Source organism: Leptinotarsa decemlineata, unplaced genomic scaffold (assembly GCF_025532065.1).
Source record: "Leptinotarsa decemlineata unplaced genomic scaffold, Ldec_3_MD MMD2_tig00026299_RagTag_RagTag, whole genome shotgun sequence".
NCBI classification, from domain to species: domain Eukaryota; kingdom Metazoa; phylum Arthropoda; class Insecta; order Coleoptera; family Chrysomelidae; genus Leptinotarsa; species Leptinotarsa decemlineata.
The window spans coordinates 5,743,036-5,767,561 of NW_027412676.1; the positions used below are offsets into that span (position 1 = coordinate 5,743,036).

General features: G+C 34.7%; 1 protein-coding gene across 1 annotated transcript; it reads left to right on the forward strand.

The window, feature by feature from the left end:
* Window positions 1-1,392: 1,392 nt before the first annotated feature.
* Window positions 1,393-24,408, forward strand: LOC111516272 (protein rolling stone). Its single transcript, XM_074180755.1, has 6 exons — window positions 1,393-1,550; window positions 10,350-10,471; window positions 10,524-10,634; window positions 17,150-17,477; window positions 17,535-17,709; window positions 23,930-24,408. Exons 2-6 carry the CDS (start codon window positions 10,385-10,387, stop codon window positions 24,138-24,140), a joined length of 912 nt encoding a protein of 303 aa, XP_074036856.1. The 5' UTR covers window positions 1,393-1,550; window positions 10,350-10,384; the 3' UTR covers window positions 24,141-24,408.
* Window positions 24,409-24,526: the final 118 nt, after the last annotated feature.

Genomic DNA, 24,526 nt, shown 5'->3' on the forward strand with positions numbered 1-24,526 from the left:
CGCGGCCAATTCAAACTCCTGCTTCTCCAATTTTTCTTTTTTCTGTAAATATAAAGAGGTATTGTGACCGATTAGGCTCGATAAATATAACATACCCCTAACTCGATCAGTCTATAAGCAAACCAGTATCATTTTCAATAGCATGAAACAAGCCCATTGTCTGTCCTATCATTATTATATCTGGTTCGGAGACATTTATATTTTTGGAGAAAACCGATGCCTTGGTTTTTTTGGTATCGAATTCAACCTGGCTACTCTCTGCCCAATTCGAAATCACTCCTAGATCCTCATTAGGATATGCAACCTTCGGCTGCCGGTGAAGATGTGCATCCCCAGCCGATGTCCTAGAATCCAAATGGAATGACGAGACAAGTGTGCTGTCGTCAGCAAAGTAATATATTGGATTCTGGATTTTTTCCAATGTGTCATTGATATACAATAAAAAGAGGGTTGGAGAAAATATGGATCCCTGAGGAACGCCAGCGTTGATGGAAATTATTCTATATAATAATTCTTCAACACGTGGTGAATATATAAAAATAATTTTATGCACATTTACTAATCACAAATCATTTGACATACTTTTGTACTCACTAAATTATAAGTTTATGAGACTTCAAAATATATTTCCATTTACTTTCCCACAACTGAAATGTCTATTATTCCCAAATAAACTTTGACATTCTATCTCCTTATCTTATTTTCAGTACTCATCTAGGTAACTAGTAAGATGGTTTATAATTTTTTTCAAATTTATGGTATTCACATCTAAACAAATCACATTTGGTTGTTTCGGTAAGAAACTACAGTTTGCAATTATTAACAATAACAAAATACAATGTAATACAAATTAGATTATGGGAAAAGCTATATCGGTAAAACACCAAGAGCATTGAGTGTACCTAATGAATAGTCATTATAAAGATGAAACCCTACCTTCTTTCAGCTCCTACTATTACATCACAGAAATGAGGAAATTAAATGAAAATGTCCATATAGGACGAAACTGCACTAACGATCGTTACAAATGAAAGTGATAAAAAAAATAGAAAGTTTCATTTCTAATTTTCCATGATGATCTCCTACCACATAGTAACGGCTACATCAATCAATTTATTTCTAATTAGAATTCCGAATCGTTTTCGACAATGATTAGAATGGCCTTGTACTTGCTATCAAAAATTGAAATACTGGAGATGCAAATTAACATCGATATAATTCATTATCGACATCTTCAGATAGTCGAGTGGGAAATTAATGTTATATATCACTAAATGATTTGAACCGATAACAATAAACTATCTTTCTTTCTCTCTCTCCGAGTATGATATAATTCTCCCAAAATATTTTGCCATAAAACCAACAAGCGATATTTCAGATAGTGAATAATGTATCTGATAAGAATTAATTAAAAATATTGTAAATACCTTCACAGTTTCATTGTTGCATCGGTATTGGAAACAATTATTTGTGTGTCAGTCGAATGACATTTCAAATGTTCTATTTAAAATACGAATTGTACACGACTTATTAGGAATTTTGTTACCGAGGTAAGTTTTTGTTGTGGCATTTTATGAAATAACTCAGTATCAAAACTGTATCCAACGAATATAGATAGTCGATATAATACAGTGTTGAAGTTATATCCAGATATTGGTTAAAATGTTATATGTTCAATAAAATATCAGGATCTATTGAAAACGTGTCTCATCCATCAGAACAAATATGCAGCTACGTTAATGTTCTTTTATGCAACTAGACAAACCATTACCTTGCCTAATGAGGGTAATTAAATGAATTCCTGATATTTTGTTAGTTTCAAGTTAGTTTGACCAATATATTTTTATCACAATCTCTCCTCATGAATTATTCCGTAAATCTAAGACTTTTTCTTTTTTGTTGTCTTGTCTATCGTATTGCACTTATTGAAGTGTACTTGGAAGCCCCTTTTCATGTTGATTTTGGATTATGAGAATTATGGATTTTGAGTTTTCATATTTTTGAAAAGTCGGGAATTTATGAATTTTCTCTTCCTAATCACCTTGTCCACTATTATCCACTATGTTTGATGGATACCCGTTAGTTTCAGCTACATCCTTTATAATTATATCTTATATTTCTTTGCTTGAAAGGAACATGACCAGTAATTTTTTTTTGTGGGCAGTGGTGGGAGCTGTAAGGGATATATCTGAAAGTGGTAGTATTCCTCTACATTACTTTCATTCGTGTCGAAAATTACAAATACATCATCCACGTATCGGTTCCAAATTCATGGAAAGAAATCCATCTCGTCTCTTGCTTCAATCTCAAATCTGTTCCTAAACAGATGACCCGCGAAGAAGATAACAGCTTATCCATTGTAATACCCCAATGCTGCTTGTGAAAACACATTGCGAAATGGAAGGAATTCTGTTGCAGAACAATTCACCACTTCATTTGTTCCTGCAAGAACCCTCAAAGTGGTGGGAAGTTTAAATTCTTATATGGTCTAGTTGAAAGGAATGCAGCCGATAAGGGTTTGGAATTTGACGTATATAGGAATTATACCAGGTCGGTCAGTAGCCGGGCTGTTCGTCGTGGGTGCTTTGTTCAATCAGTCAATTGGCCGATGTGTGAGTCGATGGTTCAACCCCCTTGATAAACGATCTATATTCACTTCCAAGCCGTTTTAGGAATCACACGTTGAAAGTTAAGACCTCTTTAGTCCTTAGCTCGCACAAGTTTCGACTTCTGAGGGTTGTCGTTCGTAGGGGTGCGATAGCTAATTAACGGAAAAAACATATTTTTCATATTGAAACATACTTTCAGATATATTCCTGATAGCTCTGACTATTGCCCACAACAAAAAATTGGGGGACTATATTTTCTTGTCCATGGGCTATTTTCCATATGATATGACTCGAAAAAGGAATTTGAAGTGAACACTCACATTTTTGAGATAGGGAAACAGAATTGAATTTGTCAACAAGTAAATGTGGACCTAACCTAACTAGAGTAGAACTGCCGGTTTTTTTTCAACCCCCTTTCCCTTGGCATCAAACCAGGCTACATCTAACATGACCAAGTAGGCAGCTATAGCTACCTGCCATGTTATGTTATGCTTAGGAATTCTAGGTCTTCTAACTGGAACCATAAATGTGTGGTTGGCTCCTGTTGTTGAGTCCGTGCGTTTGTGTTGTTTCCTGCTTTCGGCAAACAATTGTTGCCCATCTTTACACTTTGCTGCACCACGTTGATGAGACCAATAGCCAGAAACACGTGTCCGTGGTTTGCCTCCCTTTTGTGTTGTGTCCACGAATTGTTTCATTTTTGATTTGTATCATATATACGACGAGCGTTCGTTAGGAATATATGGAGGAATATATAATATCAGTTCATTTGTTTTCAAAGCTTTCTTGGTTTGGTATTGGTTTCGAATGATTTACATTTCAAATTTTTCCCAAAATCGGATATATCTTGCCAGGAGTGTATTTTAGGTATAGGACATTATTTATGAATTGAGTATCTTTTTTCCCGTAGTATCCAAAAATAATAGAATAGTGTATGGTTTCCATTCGAAAAAGTCGAGTTTTATCAGTTTTCTCGATGTTATATTTTAGGTGGAAATTTCGACCACTCTGTAATTTATTTTCGAAAATTCGGTGGACCTGTTCATGACTTGATGTTTGAGGTGTGATTCTGTGAAATTTCACATTTCACACAACTGTTACTCTCTATGATTTATGATGTTTTCGGAGTGGTGCTGTAACTGTCAATTTTTTCAGAAAACATTTAATATCTCGAAAACTAACAAATTTAGGTATAGCCATTGTTGAACAAAGTGGGTCTGAAATGTGCTGAAAAATTCAAAAACGTGATAAAATACGGGATGTTTCATTTGAAATAAATAAGGAAGTTGCCCTCAACTTCCGTTATAACGGAAAGAGACCGGAAGTTGAAAATATTTCAGTTGAGAAGGCCATTTTGTAAAACCCGCTATCATAAAATTTCAAGTTTTTATTTTGAATCGTTCTCCTTATATTCCTAACGAACGCTCGTCATGAAAGACCCTGTATACATATACATTTGTGATCATCATGTAAGCATACATGTGATTTTTAATAACCTTATGAAGGGTTGAAAATCTAGACTAGAATTTGGAGTGTATACCAATCCTGATTGAGTTCATTCTTTCCCTTGTCACAGCAATTCTCATGAGATACTATTGTATACCGAACAGAAGGCAAGGAGTGTCTTACAAAAATATGTAGTAATTGAGTTGAGAACTCAACGGAAACAAATTTATATGTGCTTTGCTTGTTTTAAGGTTAATGGAACTGTGATCTTCATTTTCGTCAAATAGTGGCTCTAGATCTAGTTCAACGTCGCCTTCGTTGTCGATAATGATTTCATTTTTATTATTACATTGTTGCCCTTCAAAAAAATCGGAAACCGACTTCCTTCATTCCTATCGATCTTAATTGGTCTTTGTATCAATAAAATAAATATCAATTGCACAAACTACACCAAAAACGATTTGATCTTCAGAAACTACCGGAAACGTTTCCGGTGTAGTTTGTGAAATTACTATGGATCCTCATCAAGTAACGGCCGGTTTTGGTTAGGTTGAATATAGATATTTTGAGTGTCATTACATATACTGTTCAATTGAATACATAAAAACATTTCATTACTTGATATTCATTTCATTCTGATCAATGAAATGTTTTGTAATCAGGAAATCATCAAATATATCACTAACAAAGCATTTTTTATAAAATCATTATATGTACATTTTTTTTCTTACTTTAATTAATTTTATATTTCTATCAATTCTATCAATTTTTTATGACAATGTTGTTTAGATTTTGTTGTCAAATCAACTAGGTTGCCAAATTCATTGGCATTTGAGAATCAGACGAATCAACTATAAAACATACGAAATCTTATTTGGTTGCTGATGTTAATTATGTACTACATGTTTCTTTGATCACTTAAATTACTACCTACTCCTGTCATGAAATTAATAACCATATAAATAATTCTGTTCAATCAATACACTTTAAAAGATAAGTCCTTTTAGTCTTTTTCTCGCGCAAATTTCGACTTGTATTTCATTAGTTTGGACTAATTTATATCATATTAGACCATTGTCTAATATGATATAAATTGATTTGAAATCCCTGGCAGTATCTGTTAAAAAAAATAAAAAAATTAAAAAGGTTAGCTGAAAATAACAATAATATTAAGCAGAAATGAAATAAAAAAGAAGCAACAACCAAAAAATGAAAAAAAATTGAACTATTAGAAATAGATGAAAATTAAGAAATCATTAACAAGAAATGAAAATTAAAAAATTCAAAGATTCCAAACCAAGTTACTCCACGACGTTTCGATTGTTAGTATCCACAATCTTCTTCGGGTAATAACTGTCTATTTATAGGTCATTTGAGTGCTTTCCCTTTCTCCGTTTCATCGGTTTTAAGGGAAACTGACCGTTTGGCGGGAGTTGAAATGCACCATGAAACATTGTCAACCACCTTTAAAGAAATTCCGACTTCTGAAAGTTATAATTTTCGGGAATCGACAACTGGATAGCGTATAGTTTTTTTTCTTTTCTATCACATTCAGTTTCAAAGCTACTCAAAAAATTAACTTGCGTCAGGGTTAAGATTGCATTGAAGGTTGAGTGTGGAGCCTAAATATGACGGCGATTCTTCAGTATTCGTAAAAGTGAATGACTTGTACTATTAGGTTTCTGGCGGAGTAATCTTAAATAATGAAATGAGCGAAATAGTATTATAACATTACATCCAAAATATTCAATATTTTTCAAGGGAAACTGATAAGGATAGTATAATGAGTATATTTTTAAAATGTAATATATTATCATGAATAAATGAATAGCATGAAAAAAATATGAATGATCTAACTTAGGATAGACTGGGTACGGTTGAAACAAAGAACGGTTGAAACAGAGCAAGTATCTCGTGAACGGTTGAGCGGGGAGTGAGAGGTGCAAGGGAAAACGAAGTTGACGACAGGTCCGAATACGAATTCAATGTCGCACCTAATTGTTTTTTATTACCCAAAAGTGAGTTTTAACGCTTATATTATATGTTCTTCCCAAGTGAATGTATTGAGTGTGTGTTTGTGATAATTATGACGATTGTAGAATAAGGGACGGTGACTATTTTCAATGTGTTATTATAACTTTCGTAACTGTTAAGTATATTTTACCGAAATTGGGGTTGCGAACGGTTGAAACATATTTTGTGGGTACCGTTGAAACAGACGATATTTCAATGTTAATTTTTTGAAAATGCCGAAAGGGTGAGGAAGACTTCCAGCTGAAGTTTCACTACGGAAAGCGACGGACACGCATGGTTTAAACCATTGTTTCCTGTTTAAAATCTGTTCTGTTTAAAATCTGTTTTTCCGTTAACCAGCTGTCGCACCCCTACGAACAACAACCCTCAAAAGTCGAAACTTGTGCGAGCTAAGGATTAACGAGGTCTTACCCTTTAAACGTGTGATTCCTAACACGGGTTGGACGATAGCAGGTGAAGATCGATTGTTCAGACTAGGGCTTGAACCACTGACCAACACGGCAGTCAATTCGAGTGAGTGAACAAAGCACCCACGCCGAACCGCTTGGCTACCGACCGAAATACATTCTGTTGAAATACATTCAAAAGCGAGATGCTTCCGGCAAAGAATATCCCAACATTCAAGCCGGTTTTCGCAAAACGATTTTGCCCATATAACCGAAATCTGTTTACTGCGATCGATTATGCTCCTGCATTTGTAACAGATAGACCCAATTCAGAAAATACAACTGAAAGAACAGATAGCTGATCCAGAAATTACTATCGAGTCTGCAGTTGTTCCTATATTCAATGAGAATCCTACTGAAAGTGAAACCCAATATTATTGCCTTCTCTTCCAACTGAAGAATTACAGTTGTCTCTCCAAAAAAACAGTTGAACAGCAAGCTTTCTATGGCTCACTAGTTCCGATGATTGAGCAAGTGAACATTCATGAACCTGAAGAAACTGTAGATACGCCGTCCAGACTTGTCAGCACGGTATTCATCAAAAAATTTCAACAAGACCGTCTGCAACTGCACAAGCTACTAATGATCGTATCGTCTTCATTCCGGAGACAATATGGCTATTACCCAAAGCACCCCAAGGATGCACCAGAGAAAGAGATTTATATGAAAAGAGCATGAAGCAAAATTAAAACGGATCGAAGCCAAGCAAGTTAAGAAAAGAGTAGATGGAAGAAAAGTTAAAGGAAAAATTGCAAAATGAATAAAAACTACTCAACAGGAATTGTCATCGAAAGAATCAGAAGTGGAGAAATGCTACTGTATTGTTCGCTCAGCACCACTGTCATAGAGCAGATTCGGAGAAAAGTGGATTCGATGTACTTCGTATAAACAGTGAGCTCACGAATATAGCACAGAAGGTGGGCTTAGCTACGTTTGCCACAATTGCGACTCTGAATACTCTTATTAATCTTTGAACTAAATGTTTTCTTCAAGTTTATCCTCAATGTTTATTTGATTTGAGAAGCATTTTCTTTTGTTAATTTTCAATGCCTAATCCATTTAAAAAAGATTTTATTTTAGCTTATTCAGAATGTTAATATTATTATTAATGTTTATTTGATTTCAGAAATATCCTTCATTCAGTTTATGTTCTGGAAGGAAGGTTTTCGTTAAGTTTATTCTGAAATCATTATCTTTGTGATATCTTCTCGTCAAAGGCTGATGAATATTTTAATTCTTGAATACTGATAAATGTTGTCTGTGGTGTCATAATTATTCGTATAATAAGTATTGATGACGAGTGAAGTATATTTCATTAATATTCACTGAATTATTTGTATGTGTTTCAACTGACCCCAATCACTGTTTCAACCGCCCCTGGCATGGAGACGGTTGAAACAAATATATCTTTTTTTTTAATTTCATATATTTCTGGAGATAGTAATCCGGGGACTATAATAATACATCCATATCGTAGCTAGAACATCAAATTTGAATTTCACATATCACAATCGTCACTTGGTTCATCAACAACAAAATTATGAACGATAAAAGCTAAATTGTTTCAACCCCTACCTGATCTAATCAATTAACAACTTGAGATTAATATTCATCAAAAACTCTTCTGTTCTGTGATAAAATGTTCAGGAAGACAAAGATAACATCACTGATTTTCATTCTATCAGAACTGAGATGTACATACAACGTGCAAAGTATGAAAACATTATTTTTGGGCAAAACAAAAAAAAAATAAAATCGTACTGGAGTGCATATGGATATATGACAGAAATGTCATTTACGTTTGTGAATGCTGTACAAATAGAATACTAGTACATCGACATTAGGATGAATTAATGAATAAGTTCATCCACTTCTGATCATTCAAACCCTCATATGATATTTTTCTGGCTGATTCGGCCGTTACTTGATGAAGATTTCATAATCAACACCTTACGATTTCGAAAATAAAGTTTGTGGAGATCAAATCGTTAGGTGTAGTTTATTATAACGTAGTGAATAGCGTACGTTATTCGCTACGAAAAAGTTACTGTGTTAACGAAATATGTCATGATATTTTTCAAAAATAAAGATTGTGGAAATCAAATCGTAAGGTGTGGTTTATGAAAAATTTCTTATACAGTGTGTAAAAGCCAAATGGAATAAATTCATTATTTCGGTTATTGTATATATTTTTAAAGAAACTTGAAACACGTCAAATGTAAATTATAATTTGACATTCTTCAACGTAATAATGCCACCCCTACCTTCAACCCCCTTCGAATGACAGGAACGAACCCAGTTTTTTCAAATTGGAAGTATAGGTTTGTGATATATCGTTTGAAAGGTATCTTCAGTCTCTTTTCAAAACTGTTATCACTTCCAAGTTTATTGCAACAATTAAGATGAAATAAATTGAAATCACGTGGTTACCGAAATTCGATAAAATACACTCAAAAACTGAAATGAAATGCAAAATATAGTGAAATGTAGAATACAAAAAGAACCATGGATGTTAACGAAGTAACAATAAAACTGTATTAAACATATCAGGCGTGATCGACCTAATCTCAAGCGTTATTCGTTCTTTCAAGTCATTTAAATCTGAAGTTATAGTTTTGTACACATTGCTCTTTACATATCTCCATAAAAAGAAATCTTATAATGAAACATCAGGTGATCGCGCTGGCCATTCAATCGATCCACGCCTCCGAATCCACCAATTGGGAAATGTTGTATCGAGGATTGCGCGACATTAACATGGTGATGTGGTGGTGCTCCATCCTGCTGAAACCATATCGTTTTCACTGAAACTTGAGGTTTCCTGGATCAGGATATAAATTTGCTAAATTTGGAATGACATCATTTTGGAGTAGTGCCAAATAATTATAGCCATTCAACTTGCTCTTATTGAAGAAAGGACCAATGATATGGTTTCCTACAATCCCTGCTCAAACATTAACCTTTGAGAGTATTGCGTGTGTTCTTCTGACATCCAGTGAGGATTTTCCGTAATTGTTACCATTTGTCAGACTTGAAGTTAACGAACTTCAAACTTAAATTAAAATACTGACATTCAATGTTGTAACATACAAAACAAGTTGACAAGCCGTTTCAAACTAACGTTGCCACGGAAATTATTTACAGTTTTTTAAAGGATACCATCTGAAAAGAACATTGCTATGGATTTTGCTCACTTTCTCATTATCAATACCTCAACATGAAATAAGTTTTGAGTGCCTATGTTGAAATAAGTTTTGAGTTTGAATTGATGGGGTTATATTTTCAGGGTTTTTGGAAGATTCTCTCATCCCTTTTTTTTTCCAAAAAAGTTTTGAGTGTATTTTATAGAATTTCGGTAACCACATGATTTTAATTTATTTTATCTCAATTGTTGAAATGAATTCGAAAGCGAAAACATTCTTGAAAAGAGAATTAAGAGACCTTTCAAACGATATATCACAAGCCTATACTTCCCATTTTGAAAAATGGGAGTGTTAACTGTCATTCGACGAGGGTTGAAGGTAGGGGTAGCTTCTTTCCGTTGAAATATGTCAAATTATAATTCAAATTTGACTTGTATTGGTATTTTGTTAAAATCTGTACCGTAACCGAAATAAAGAATTTATTCCATTTGGCTTTTACACACTGTTTGATATGGCAATGTAGTGTATGTCGGAAAATGTATCAAATGAAAAACTGTTTCATTTCTATACTAGATGATCACATCATTTATTCAAATACATTTGATTCAGTTCTTATTTTTTCATCAACATATTCTGATGGTTCAGGAGAATAAGTTGTTTTTTTATTTCAGATATCGTAATTGGTCTGCCTATTCTAGAATCGAATATGAAAATGAGTTTTTTCACAGAGCATTTCAGTGTGGAAAAACTCTTTCCCGTGCAGAAAAACCCAAGAATATTCATTGCTAGTCAGGTGAGTGAATAATTTTTGGAAACTCAAAGTCCAGAGGTACATTACATTACAGGTATATTACTATGAAAAAAGAGAATGTGAAAACCAATGGCACATGAAAGTGTCAATTTTTAGCAGAGACCGCAGGTCGAGGCGTTTTACTTGTCCGTACGAATACAGAAATGTGAGAAACTTCGAAGTAAACGAACTTCCGAGAAAAGTTTAGCATTTTGAAGGTGGACGAAAAAATGTCGTTGAATCTGCATAAGTTGTTAGCCAGACTGAAATTTAATGTACCCCGTCACCTTCTCAGATCCAAATTAATAACATTTAATATTCCACGATTACCTAATTTGACAGGCAGAATTGATGCATACAAAAAACATTTCAATAACTTTGGATCATTTTATTAAATTAATCATTTTGATATCTCAAGCACATTTTTTATGCATAATGAAATATTACGCTTGGAGCGTTCCAGATCAGTTTTTTGGTAGTGAATATTTTGTTTTGTAGTTAACGTGTGTTAACGTAGGTTAACGTATTATTATTGTCATCACTTTTCTTAGTTGAGAACAACCTATTTTTCACATAGGAATATGTAATTGGACTATTCGTTTGTTTGCCACAATAAATAAATGATTCATATGGTCTAATAGGCTTCTATTATTTCACTTACTTTTTTTGAATACTCTATTCAATTATATCAGATTGTTTCGAAAATTTCGTCGGTTTTAATGTCATGTGTTTTTGTAGCCCCATATCTCAAAAAATATTTGGAGAATTTTCTACTCAATAAATTCATGCTGTTCATTTTTTTCTGAATTTCTGTTACCTCATTTCAGCTTACTACTATATGAAATCGTAAAGCGATTTTCAGCTGATTTTTCTCTAAGAATTCAAATTGAACAAAATCGCTGCCGAAACAGCTCGAAAAGTTAAACAGGCATTTGACAATGATAGTGTTAATGAACGCACTGTTCGACGTTGGTTTGCGAAATTTCGTTCCGGAGATTTTAGCCTTGAAGATGAGCCCCAAAGTGGTCATCCTACAGCAATCCAGGTCAAAGATTTAAGGACTCTGGTCATGACTGATTCATCACAAACGGTGCGTGAGTTGGCGGAAGAACTGGGCGTCAGCTCAGTTCTTAATGGTTTGAAACGTATTGAAAAGGTCAAAAAGCTCGAAAAGTGGGTACTCCACGATTTGAACGATTGACAAAAGTTATCACGTTTTAAAGTATGTTCTTCTTTGCTTTTGTACAACCAAAATGATATGATCTTTTTTTGAATCGGATAGTCACGTGTGATGGAAAGTGGATCATCCATGACAACAGAAGACAGTGGTTGGAAACCGCTGCCACACCCAGGCATAAATCATCGTCCAAAAATTTGACGAATTGAACGTCGAAGTTTTGCCTCACTCGCCATACCCCTCAGACCTGTCGCCAACTGACTACCACCTTATAAGTACATCGATAACTTGGTAGAACCTTCGTAATGTCTTTCATTGAAGTGATCCACTTTGATTATACTGGAGCATTTATATTTGTTCGTCTTCAGAATCGTTCTGGTGGATTTTACAGAAATCCCCATTTCGTAGGCAATTTCTCGTAAAGAACAATCTTGATTAGCATACATTTTGTAACTGGCCAATCCTAAATATAAAAAGGTGTTTTCACTGTGTAAATTTTCATGTGGTAATATTTGCTTACCCATAACATTCATTTGATTCCTCACACTTCCAGTAACCACACATTTTCTTCTTTTCTTTCTGTCAAATGTATCATAGTTGGATGTTCGAAAACGACGATTCGGGCATAGCTCAACATACATTTTTCTTGCCATAAGTGGATTTCTATTTGATTTTGCATAACTGAATAGTCCATTCATCATTCGAATACATCTTTGATATGTTCATAAATGTCTGACAGTTCTCAACAGATATCAACAACGCATTAATTTTTACTGCCATAGAAACCAAGCAAAGCCTACGCGTTTGAGATGGTAAATGAATTGAGATGCTATCTGATCATTTTTTCACATACCTTTATTCATAAAATATGTATGTATGTATATACAAAAATATACCTACCATCTATCTTATAAACTATTTATATACATATGTATTTATAGTTCAGGCATTTATAATTGAAACTGAAAATAAAATATTTTATTTGAAAAATTATCTATTTTCTGTGATTTAATTTCACGCCACTTATCCGCTCTGAGCATATCAATAAAATCTCCTATGTGTTTATGAACATCTAAATTGTAATGAACAATTCCACATATTGCCCAAACCCACACTCTTCTATCCAACATATCATCTATCTTGGGTTCGGTGTACATAGCTGTCAATCCATATATCCTAAATAGATTGTTTCTACTCCACTCCCATATAACCCTTGCTGGACCACACGTTGTTAACATATGTGCAATATTATCAGTCACGTTACATTTACTGCAATCCGCACCAATGCTCAATGCATACTTCATTTATGGCACTGGAGCACTGGAACGCCACCTTGTTGGTGTATATGTGTTCATTAGGATATTTGACCAGATACGACTCGAATCATATTGGGGATGTTTGAGTTGTATTGTCGTGGTTTTATTTTCCTTTTCCATTATTTGTCTATATGTAATCTCAGAAGTTGCCAACTCGTTCTTGGTGTACACAATCCCTAAATCTCTAATACTTTTACTAATATTTTTTATGTAACGGTGCATACTATCATGATTATTTTCGAATATTTTATTTATCACCGATTTGTAAAAAATTTCATTTTCAACAGTTGTTCATGACCTCGCTTGTGTTTTAAGAAATAAAGCTAGTGCCTTCCTATCGACATTGATTAAATTCAATCCTCCTTTTATATACGGCAGGTACAACTGATCTCTAGCCACCCTATATAAACTCCCTTGCCATATATAATTTCCTGTGCCAAATACCATACTTTAAACAGAACATATGTATTCACAAACCACACTTTCCTAATTAAATCCAAATCTCTCACATAGTTCAAGAGTAAATCCAACCTTATATTTTTTATGACCGTGTCCCAATTTTCATTCACCATATCTCGAAATCTGTTTAAAATAATTACTCCCAAGATTTTAGTTTCTTTTTTTACTGGAAAATTCCTTATGGCAGTTTGTTGTAACTCCGTCATTCGCCCAAGAGGTAAAATTTCGGATTAATGGACATTTATTCTAGCATTCGCACCCTTTTCATATATCCTGATTATTCTGTTTATAGTATCTACATCTCTTTCGTCTTTGATATATACGGTGATATCATCCGCAAACGCCTATATTTTCCTCGGGCTATCCCCAATTGATACCCTGCAGACTGAAGTTTGCTATTCTAATGAAAGGATCTATAGATAAACTAAACAGTGTCATTGACATAGGACAACCTTGTCGGATCGAGGTTTGTATGTTGAAACCATCTAAAAGATATCCATTCAGTAGGATTTTTGAGCGAGCCCCCTTATATATATATATATATATATATATATATATTTTTGAACACCTCAGTTTTGTTCCTATTAAAACCCATTGCTCCCATTACAGCCCACAGGTATTTATGATTTACCCTGTCAAAAGCTCTTCTGAAATCCAGTGACAATATCGCACCTGCTTGTTGTTTATCTTTTTCGAAAAATAAAACTGTGTCCCGCACTAACAACAAATTATTGAATATTGATTCATTGTTACCACCTACCTGTTCCAGTCCAATAATATTTTTTATATTTTTCATTCGAGATGCAATTATTTTCATAAACAACTTGTAATCAGTGTTGAGCAGTGTGATTGGTTTAAAATAGGACAAATCTTTTGCGTTCTTTACTTTGGGAGAAGGGTAATGACTGCCTCTGACAATTCTTTTGGTGTTATTGTCTTACCGGAGAGTAGCATGTTAAACATTTTACCGAGCTCATTCCCGAGTTCATCGAAAAACGTCAAGTAGAATTCATAAGTGAGTCCATCAAAGCCAGGTTTTTTTTTCTTGGCAATTCCAGCAAGCACTCCTTTCACTTCTTCCACAGTTATATCTTTTTTCAAAAACATGTTATCACGATGTGATACTTTGTTTTTAATATGAACAAGTAGACACCTGGTGTCCCTGTCATTGACTTGTGGGTCCTGTTGATTATCATTAAACAATTTTGAGTAAAAGGTATTAGCATAGTTGATCATATCTTTAGAATTTGTAAGTATATGACCATTTTCAGTTTTTACGGAAGGAATAATGAATATTTTGTTTTTCTTTTGCTTCATGAGATCATACAGGCTGTATCTCTCGTTTATACCTTCCTCATCTTTATTTTTGAACCTAGTGTTCAGTTGTTGTTCTTTCAGCTGGAATATTGTATTTTCAATCTCCCTATATTCATTCAAAACGTTTTCGCCTCTGTTCAACTTTTCATTTGTTTCAAAAAGTGATGCCGTATTTTCTCTAACAAAAGTATATTCTATTTAATTTTTTTGAGTTAAATCCCAAGTATCTGTTAGATGCAGCCCTTGCACGAGATTCAATAAAGGTTTACAAATATTAGTTCGATTCAGTACTTGATTTTGTTGTACGATGGCATTAAAATTCCCTTAGTAGAAAGATCGGCAATCGGCAGATTGCAGTTCAAATGCATTGTGATTTTTTTGAAAGAATCTATTTCTCTCATTATAATTTTGAGATCCAGATGGTGCATACACATTTACATATCTCATGTTATTGATTGTTGCTGAAATAATTCTCCCGTCTGTGGAACAGAGCACATCTTTAATATCAAACCCGTGTCTGCAGATGATTCCCGTTCCTCTCTGCATTTGCCCAACATTACTCAGAAAATAATACTCAAAAACGTTATCTAAATGCTCTGTATTCAGTTCTTGTACAAAAATCAAGTCTATATCATTCTTCTTGATGAAATCATATGCAAGACTTTGTTTTGTCTTATTTTTCAGACCATTACAGTTTATAGTAGCTATAGTTTGTATGTGCGTCATTTGGATCTCAAAAGAAAAAAGATAAAATAGCTAGATATACATTATATATTAATCAACATCTTAAGGATATCCACGATGGAAAATAACAAACAATATACTTGCGTTATTAACCGGTATATATCACAAAACTCACTCAGATTTTCACTTCCTCAGAAAAAAGGATCTTCATCATTCTTAGCCTGTTCACCCTTTTCGTTCTTTCCAGATGGTACCATGTTCCGCTCGTCGAAGTCGGTCCAAGTAGTTACAACTTTTGCTGGAAGTTTGATAGCCAGCTTTAGCAATTTCCTCTCCTCTTTGGAGCTGGTATGTGTTTTTTGTCGCTTTTTTTTCCTTAAACCGGTCATTATCTTCGTAACGTCCTCCCAACTACCCTGGTGTCGGTGAAATTATATCACTAAGTGATTCAATCTCCTATTCTTCTTCAGGAAAATTTTCATTGAGCTCCTTTTCCTCCTTCCGTTTACCCTGAGTTTCAGGAAATTCCAGCTGCATCACTGTGTTTTTCGTCTGTCTTTCTTTATCATCAGTTACTACTGGAGCGTTCGGTCTAATGTAATTTACTCTATTCAGCGGCCTTTTTGGACAATATTTTCTTTCATGTCCTGGTTCTTCACAAACCATACAAGTACGTACCTGATTGGAATACGTAACCAATGAGGTACACCCTTCGATCGACACATAAGACGGTACTGGTTTTTTCATGGCTATCCATATTGCTCTTTTTCCAGTTTCCACGTTGAAGAGTCCATCGCCAACATATTTCTCATTTCGAATACTTTTGACAATTCCATAATTTGCCATCTTCTCCTTGATTTTCTGGTTGTACATTTCCAATGGGAAATCGTCAATCTTCACTAATACATCGTCAGTATCCTCTGTTGAGAAGACATCAACCTCCTCTCCTTCATCTCCTACGTATTTGACTATTCCGTCACTGAACTCCTGCAGAATTGCCTTCATCTTCATGTTTGATACCAACTTGAGAAACATCTTATGCCTAACATGATCAAATTGTATTCCTACAATTTGATCCACAGTACACTTCAACACATTCTTTATTCACATATGAAGGTTTGTGTTCAACGGTTTTTTTCAAACGTTCTTAAAATTTATCGTTAGCGTATTCACTCTCTTAATCAACATACTGACTCACTGTTATTACTTGCACTTATCACTCGTCGCACGTCTGTACCCTACGATGTCTAATGCAAGACTGTGATCATAACAAATAATACAACATTCGAATTTTGTCCAAAAACTAATATTTTCGTAACTTCCAGGATTGAGAATTATAAAAATATTACGAATTATAATTGATCAGCGAGAAATAAGCCTTGAAAGAAGGATTACGGCAATACAAAAATTTCCAAAAAAGCAAAGTATGAATTTTCATTGTGTCAAATTTATTAAGTTGTCTGATTTATATTTTGGAGAAATCGAAAAAATTTACAAAAGAAGTAACGGTCCGTAATTTGAAATTGTTGTCACTAATGATGGTAGTTATTTCAAATTGAACGATATGAAAGTTTCAAATATAATATACCCTTGGATTCTGAATTCATGCTTCATCAATATTTGTAATAAATAAGACAGGCCCACATTTAAAAAAATAGTTACAAAATTAACCAAAAACTAAATGAAATGATTCTTATATTTGAAGCTCATCAGAATATTTTTTTACAGTGGCAATACAATAAATCTCAACCAAACATCAAGTACTTGATTTACCGAACTTGTCACGCTGCATACCTGTTGACAACTTGGATACTGTCACTCGATCGAAGATCATACGTCTTTCTCACGAACTGGGGTTATACCTTGCTGACGCTGCAATCTGTGATTTGTTGGATAATGTTAACTTCAGCCACTATCGATAGCAGAGTATCCAAAGGTTTTTCTGAAGGTTGTCTTGCCAAATTTCACAATGTGTACTGGATCATTCATGCAATATCCAATGCTATAGGTTTCTTGATAAGTATAATTTATTGGACGACCATATACGGACCGTCAGGTTTGATTCAACCTATTGTTATTGAAAATTAATTTTAAGGAATGCTTAATATTCCAGGTGGAAAATTTACTGCCACAAATTTCTTCGTTCATGGGAGTAACTCCATAACGATATTTCTGGACCTCTGCATCACTGCCCATCCGATTTATCTAATCCATTGTTGTTATCCTATGATTTTTGGATTGGTATACCTAACATTCTCAATTATATTTTACTTCTGCGACAAGGGAAGGTGAGTTTGATGTATAGTTGTAAAATTGAATATTATTCAACATCATAATATTAATGAATATTATTGAAGTTCTATTCCAACACCTCGACACGTGTTTCAATCACCAAGTGATATCTTCAACAGGAAGATTGAACAGTTTGATGTTCCTCTTGTGTTACGGTACTGTATGGTGTTCTGTGAAAATCTTACAATGAAATGTTTCCAATACGTTATGGATTTCCATAAATTTCATCACATACAAGTTCTTAAACCTGCTTTCACCCACTACTGAAATATAGTGATCAGTATACACTCACTGAGTATGAAAAATCTCAACATTTTTTGTTATAAAATATCAGAGAAAGAAAATAGGTTCATTTCACATAAAGTGTTTTTGATAGTAGAATATGAGAAAGCAACTCTGAGGCTCAAAATGTTGGATTTCTGGAACTTGTTGACTTCACATCCATTCCTGGAAAAAGTTTCTACATTAATCTCTAAATCAGGGGTGCTCAAACTTGAACTGTTGGCGATTAATATTGTTAGACTACGATCGATTGATTCTGAGAGGCTGCAAGTATGTGTGATGCAGGATTTTCGTCTAGGTAGGGTGTATCGTAGCATATATATATGCATATATATAATGCACAATATGCATTTTTTAGTCAAGGTAAGTGTATGTCTGCTCTAAAATGTCAATGAAAAAACTCATAATTATTCAAAATTGCGAGATTATTGGTTCTTATGAAACAAACGAGTTGTAGTGTCTAAGCTTTACTAAAGAGTGACTTTGGATGTTGAAGCGTGGCACTACATGTCCCCAGCATACTTTCATAAGATGGTGCGTAATTACTGAGCAAGCATGATGACATATGTTCGTCAATAAGTCGATTGCAATATTTTGGCTTAATTGTCTTCATTTCAGAAAATGCAGACTCGCACAAGTGAGTTGACTCAAACATTGCCGTCAGTTGAAGGGCTATTTGCCTTAGATTCGGATATTTATCTTCAGATATAAAACACCAGAATTTTGTATCAGCTGCTGTGGTTTTGAGATGTATATCTAATATAGTCTGCACTAACTCATTTTCAACAGACCATGAGTCGAATTGGTCCAAAATATTTGATAATTCTGCCTCATGAATATATATCATAATTCAACAGAGGAATCCTTGCTTTCAAAGACTGAAAATGTTTCAGATACTTTCTTTTCAGTTGATCTTTCATAAGGAACAATTTACTTTCGAATGCGTTCATTGCGCTAATAATTATCTCAATAATAGTTTTTCTTTTACCTTGAAGCTCCAAGTCAATGGTGTTCTTGAAACCTTTCTGGGAATTTTCCGGGACCAACCACCTGACGTTCGTGTGAATAAGTAAATCAGTGTGTTCAGCTGACTCACTATCTTCCAACTGCAATTTAAAGAGCCGTCGTTGCAAGTTACGTGCACAGATGGAATTCACAATTGTTATTGCAATGCCCATAATCTCTCCCATATTTAGAAATTTTCAACACAAAACTTGTTGATTTATAATGCAAAGGAAGGTGAAAAATGAGGGGAAATCGTCATTAGCTCGACACAATGTCACAAAATCGTTTTTGTTTTCAGTCATGGCTGGTGCTCCATCGGTTGTAATGCACACTAATTTATATACTGGTAGCTTGTAGTTTGTTGCAAAATTGGAGAAAACGTCATAATATATATCTTCACCACGAGTATTTCCCTTCAGAGGAGTCATAGTCAAAAACTCTTCCTTGGCCGACATGTCTATGAATACCATTCGAAGAAAAATACACAGCTGGGCAGTGTCTGTCATATCGATGGATTCGTCGAACTGTAAAGAAAAATATGTACATTCCATGATACCATGTTTAAGTTTATCTGCTATGTCTTAACTTGTGACTTCAACACGCCTTGTGACAGTCGGACGAAATAATTGAAGTTCTCTAGTAGCAGACATAATATCTGTTTCATTTTTGAAATATCCAAATAAAGTGTCACCCGCTTCAATAAATGCTTCCTTCTCAACCGATTCAACTTCAAATGGGTTCTTGTGTGTCGCCAATATATGAGATATTTTAAATGACGCGATTGTATTAGCTTTTGATTGTTTGGCTGGTCTTGTGAACATGCTTTGTTCTTTTTTAATACAAGTTATCAAGTCACGTACTTTTCGTTTTCTCAATCCACTCTGTGATGGAAAATATTTTTCATAGTTTTCGTGAACCGTTTTATGATGTCTCTCTAAGTTCCCACGCTAAGGTATTGCAACCGACACATGACAAATGTGACAAATGCACTTATCCTTTTCCATACAAAAGAAAAATTCTTCCTCCCAATCGTTATTAAAGTGATACGTTTTCTTCGCGGCACTCATTTTGTACTTTTTATTAATAAACCTTATATCGCCTTCACGTTATTACTCAGACTGACTCCTGCAGACGCGAACGGAGTCTCGAATGTTCCCGCCAAACACGCCGCCCGAAGTTTCTAGAAAAGTCGACGGGAATCGCCGCGGATTTTCTTTGACAAGTACCGCGCGTTCCTTTGATAAAGCCACCTTTTGCCGCTAGCAGGGGGTTATTACGATGAAAGAAAGTAATGAGGGTGTTATTCTGGCGTAATTGTGGATCGAATAAATTTTAGTAGTTTATTCATTTTCTTTTATTCTAGTGGCATATATACTAAAACAAAATCTGTGAATAGTTTCATATCGGATTTTTTTTCTCTAGATCGACTAAAAAGCACTCGCGATCGACCGTTTGAGCACCCCTGCTCTGAATAATCCTTAGAAATGTACAGGTTAATTCTTCTGTTTTTTTTTAAAGATGACTCTGACATTACTGTTGCATTCAAAACTTCAATTCATTCTGAATTAAAATTAGGAAAAATTCAGTTTGTTCACTGCTTTTTCTGAAAATGTGACGTCTTTATGACACTATTTTTCTCAATGCATCACCGACTTATCACAGTATATGATTCATTTGCAAGCCATGACTCAACCCTGATTTGCTCATCCAAAGAGGGTGATTCGATTAATTAAATCATTACAAATGACGTGTTGAATAATTTTCCATTTTTTTTTCAACACTGGAAACATTGATAGTACATGGAATAACGGAATGGTGGAAATATTTTTTCATTTTGCCAAAATTCGAATCTGTAGGGCTGAATTTTGCCACAAATGTTAAATTTGACGTCCTGGGCGTATACAAGGGGATATTTTTATCATTGAATATCGATTTCTTCATTCGAAATTACGAAGTCATAGCGACTCGCCTTGGTGCCGCACGGGTGCAATGCTGATAATAAGTATACATTTGATCGCGTGCGGTCGCTGCTAATCATAAAGTGCTATAGGACGAAGCGCGGCCTTCGACGCACTATTATTAGGCACGCGCCGCTTGCCCCACGGTCGGTATCGCCACAACCGCTATGACGCTGCATTTTGAATATGCAAAATATTCATTTGAATAACATGCTGTAATGGGTCATATTGATCTACTTATATTAATTGTACAATGTATTTGAGGTACTTAATTGGATAAGGATCAGTGCTGTATTGCTGGAAATCACTTCGTGAGTAAACCATTATTTCTCGAGGATGATGAAAGGTTGTTGTGGGTTATCCCTAATAGATGGACATATACCATCGTGGACTTTTTTGTAGATCTTTTTGATATGTACACATATGTAGTACTTTTTTTTATCTATCTCGTAGGGTTCGGCCAGCGTTTGCAATGTGAGCTCAAGAAAATGTGTTTATTCACGACATCACATTAGAAATCTTTGAAATTATCAGTGTACATTTGTACGTCTCCATGCACGACTTTCTGAAACAGGCAGCTTTAAAAGATCTACGGTTGTCATTGGGGGGCTTGCAACGGTAGGAACAGTTCGAATTGAAGAAGCTGTTTTGAATGAGATTGAAGTGAATCCTCATACCAGTACTCGAAAAATAGCTGAAAAACTGAATATTACTCATGTCACAGTGTGACAGATTTTGAGAGCCCAGCAGCTATATCCCTATCACATGCAACGTGTGCAAGCTTTATTGTCCAGATATTTGTCCAGTTTGGGTTGGAATTGTCGGTGACCATCTCATTGGGTCTCACATCCTTTCACCTAGACTTAATGGAGAAGAATACCGAAGGTTTTAATAATTCGTTTTACCTGGACTTTTAGAAGAAATTTCCGTCATGGAAAGATTCCATATTGGTACATGCACGATGGTGCTCCACCACACTTTAGTGTAGTGACACGGCAATTTTCGGATGAAAATTACCATAATCGCTTGATTGGGAGAGCAGGCCCATACCTATGGCCACCTCGCTCGCCCGAAATGAATCCCTTGGATTATTTTCTCTGGCAACACCTTAAAACGTTGGTATACAAAACTGCTATTCAAAGTGAAGAGGATTTACAGAATAAAGTCATTAATTCATGTGACATAATAAAAAATACGCCAGGTATTTTCAGAAGAGTGCGAAATTCAATGATGCGGTGGCTAGACGGTTGTATTGAAGCCGAAGGAGGCCATTTCCAACACTCATTTTAGTGCAATTCGTTAGTCTAGATGTTAATGTTATTTACTATTTGTTGTTATTGTTACATAATTAGAAATGAAAAATTGTAAAGATGATAATTTTCAAAAGAAACATTTAATTTCCCATATTATTCCTTGTGAGGTCCAGGGATATGCAATTAGGTCAACTCTTTTTTCTTGAAAACTAAGCAAAATACGAAAAAAATTAAAAATATAAAAAAGTTGTATTTCTAATCGATCAATCCAATGAAATGATGAAAATTGCACAAAAGTCAGTGGCGTACATTTTTAAGTCAAAAATATTCGTTCAAATCCCGCTCTAGACGCCACTGGACTTAATAAATTGAATCAGATTCGGGCCAAATTAGCCCCTTAATGTTATGAATACCTTTGCCAAATAACATTGAAAATAGATGAAGGGTATTCAAGATATTCACGAATAACTTTTTTTTTTATTTTAACACCCTGTATCTTGAGAACGAACGATTTGCAGACCCTTGTTTATATGAACATTTCGTCTTAAAATTACCTAACGAATCGTCTATTGAATTTATGGTACATACTTAATTAACACCCTGTATTGCATGAGCATTCGACTATGAGAAAGCTCTGTTCAAAGTGGGTGCCGCGCGAGCTCACTGTTGACCAAAAAAAAGGTCTTGATGATTCTGAGCAGTGTTTGGCTATGTTTGAACATAACAAATTCTAATTTTCTCGTCTATATATGACAATCTAAGAAACATGGAGCCATCACTTCACTCCGGAATCAAAACGATCGTCATCTGAATGGAGAGCAACTGGTGCATCTCGTCCAAAGCGCTCGAAAGCACCACAATCGGCAGGAAAGGTTATGACCTTAGTATTTTAGGATGTGCGTGGGGTAATATTCATCGACTATCGTGAAAAGGAAAATCAACAGTGAAAATATATAGCGTTATTGGAGCATTTAGAAGCTGAAATTGTAAAAAACGACCGCATGTGGCAAAGAAAAACAATTTGTTTCGTCAAGACAACGCACCGTGTTACAAGTCAATCTAAGCAATGGCATAACTAAATGAATTGAACTCCGACATGCTCCTATATCTACCGTATTCGCCAGTTTTGGCTCCCGCTGTTCTTAGGCCTCAAAAAAAATTCACACTGGTGAGAAATTTCGCTTCAATAGGAAGATTGTTGGTGAAAGTGTGGCCTATTTTGAGGCAAAAGATAAATCGTTCTACAATTTTGAACAAGAGAGAACGCAGTTTCTTTCTAGGTCTGGGACTTTTTAGCACATGTGTTACTATGTAGTGATGGTGATCATGCGACAACTATTATTATTAATAATAGGTAACGTACTTTCGAAATAGTTGACGAGTTGGCTCCTGCTTGAGTTATATCGATGACACTGGTGTCAATGTTTCGACTACTTCGTTCATTAGCCTCATGTTCTGTGTATGGATTGTTAATAACTTACCTAGCCACCTAGAAAGCAGTATGGCTAGTCACTGTCCGTCTGCCATGTAACATTGCAGAATCATCCCTACTTCAACTAGATACAAAATATCTGGTCAAGGTAGGGATCGAACTCATGATCTTCCAATAGTGAAAATAATAGGTGTGAACTGATTTCATCTTTTTTTTTGTTTCAAGTTTGGTGGTGTTTTCGCTAAGTATTGTCATGATATTAGTAACCATGTTTTGATAATTTCAGGGGTGGCTCTGGTATGATATACAATATTCTGGACTGGAATTACCCTGGAAAAACCACTGGAATAGTGATTGGAATCCTGTTTTTCGTTATATTTTTGCATGCATTGACTTTCATCATTTACAAACTGAAGATCATCATTTATGAGAAGATTATGAAAAGTAACAATCAATCTCAGCAAGAAATTCATAGCACAGGCCCACCTGAAGTCTAATTAAGTGAGGATAATGAATTATAGAATATGAATATATAGTAACAATGAATAAATCAACTGTTTTTCAAAGAATATCAGAAAAAAAAGTGAATCAGAGAGCATAGACAAAAATGGACATAAAATAGGAATGACTCTATTACTTAGAACTTATTTTGAATTTTTTTTTCTTCTATTCAATTGTAACATTTTTTTTTCGCTGATCTGCTGTTCAAGTAATGATTGTATTGTTGATTATTATTTTATGAAAATTAATAAAAAATATTCATAATTCATAATTTTTAATCAATGCGGTAAATCTGTATAAAATCTGTTTGAAATCTATTTTTCCGTTAACCAGCTGTCGCACCCCTACGAACGACAACCCTCAGAAGTAAAAACTTGTGCGA

What these genes read in the sequence shown, in the direction of transcription:
- LOC111516272 (XM_074180755.1), top strand. Translation starts at nt 10,385, where the DNA reads ATGAAAATGAGTTTTTTCACAGAGCATTTCAGTGTGGAAAAACTCTTT. An exon ending in GACCATATACGGACCGTCAG is followed by an intron (nt 17,478 to 17,534) that starts GTTTGATTCAAC and finishes TTAATATTCCAG; the next exon opens with GTGGAAAATTTACTGCCACA. An exon ending in TACTTCTGCGACAAGGGAAG is followed by an intron (nt 17,710 to 23,929) that starts GTGAGTTTGATG and finishes TGATAATTTCAG; the next exon opens with GGGTGGCTCTGGTATGATAT.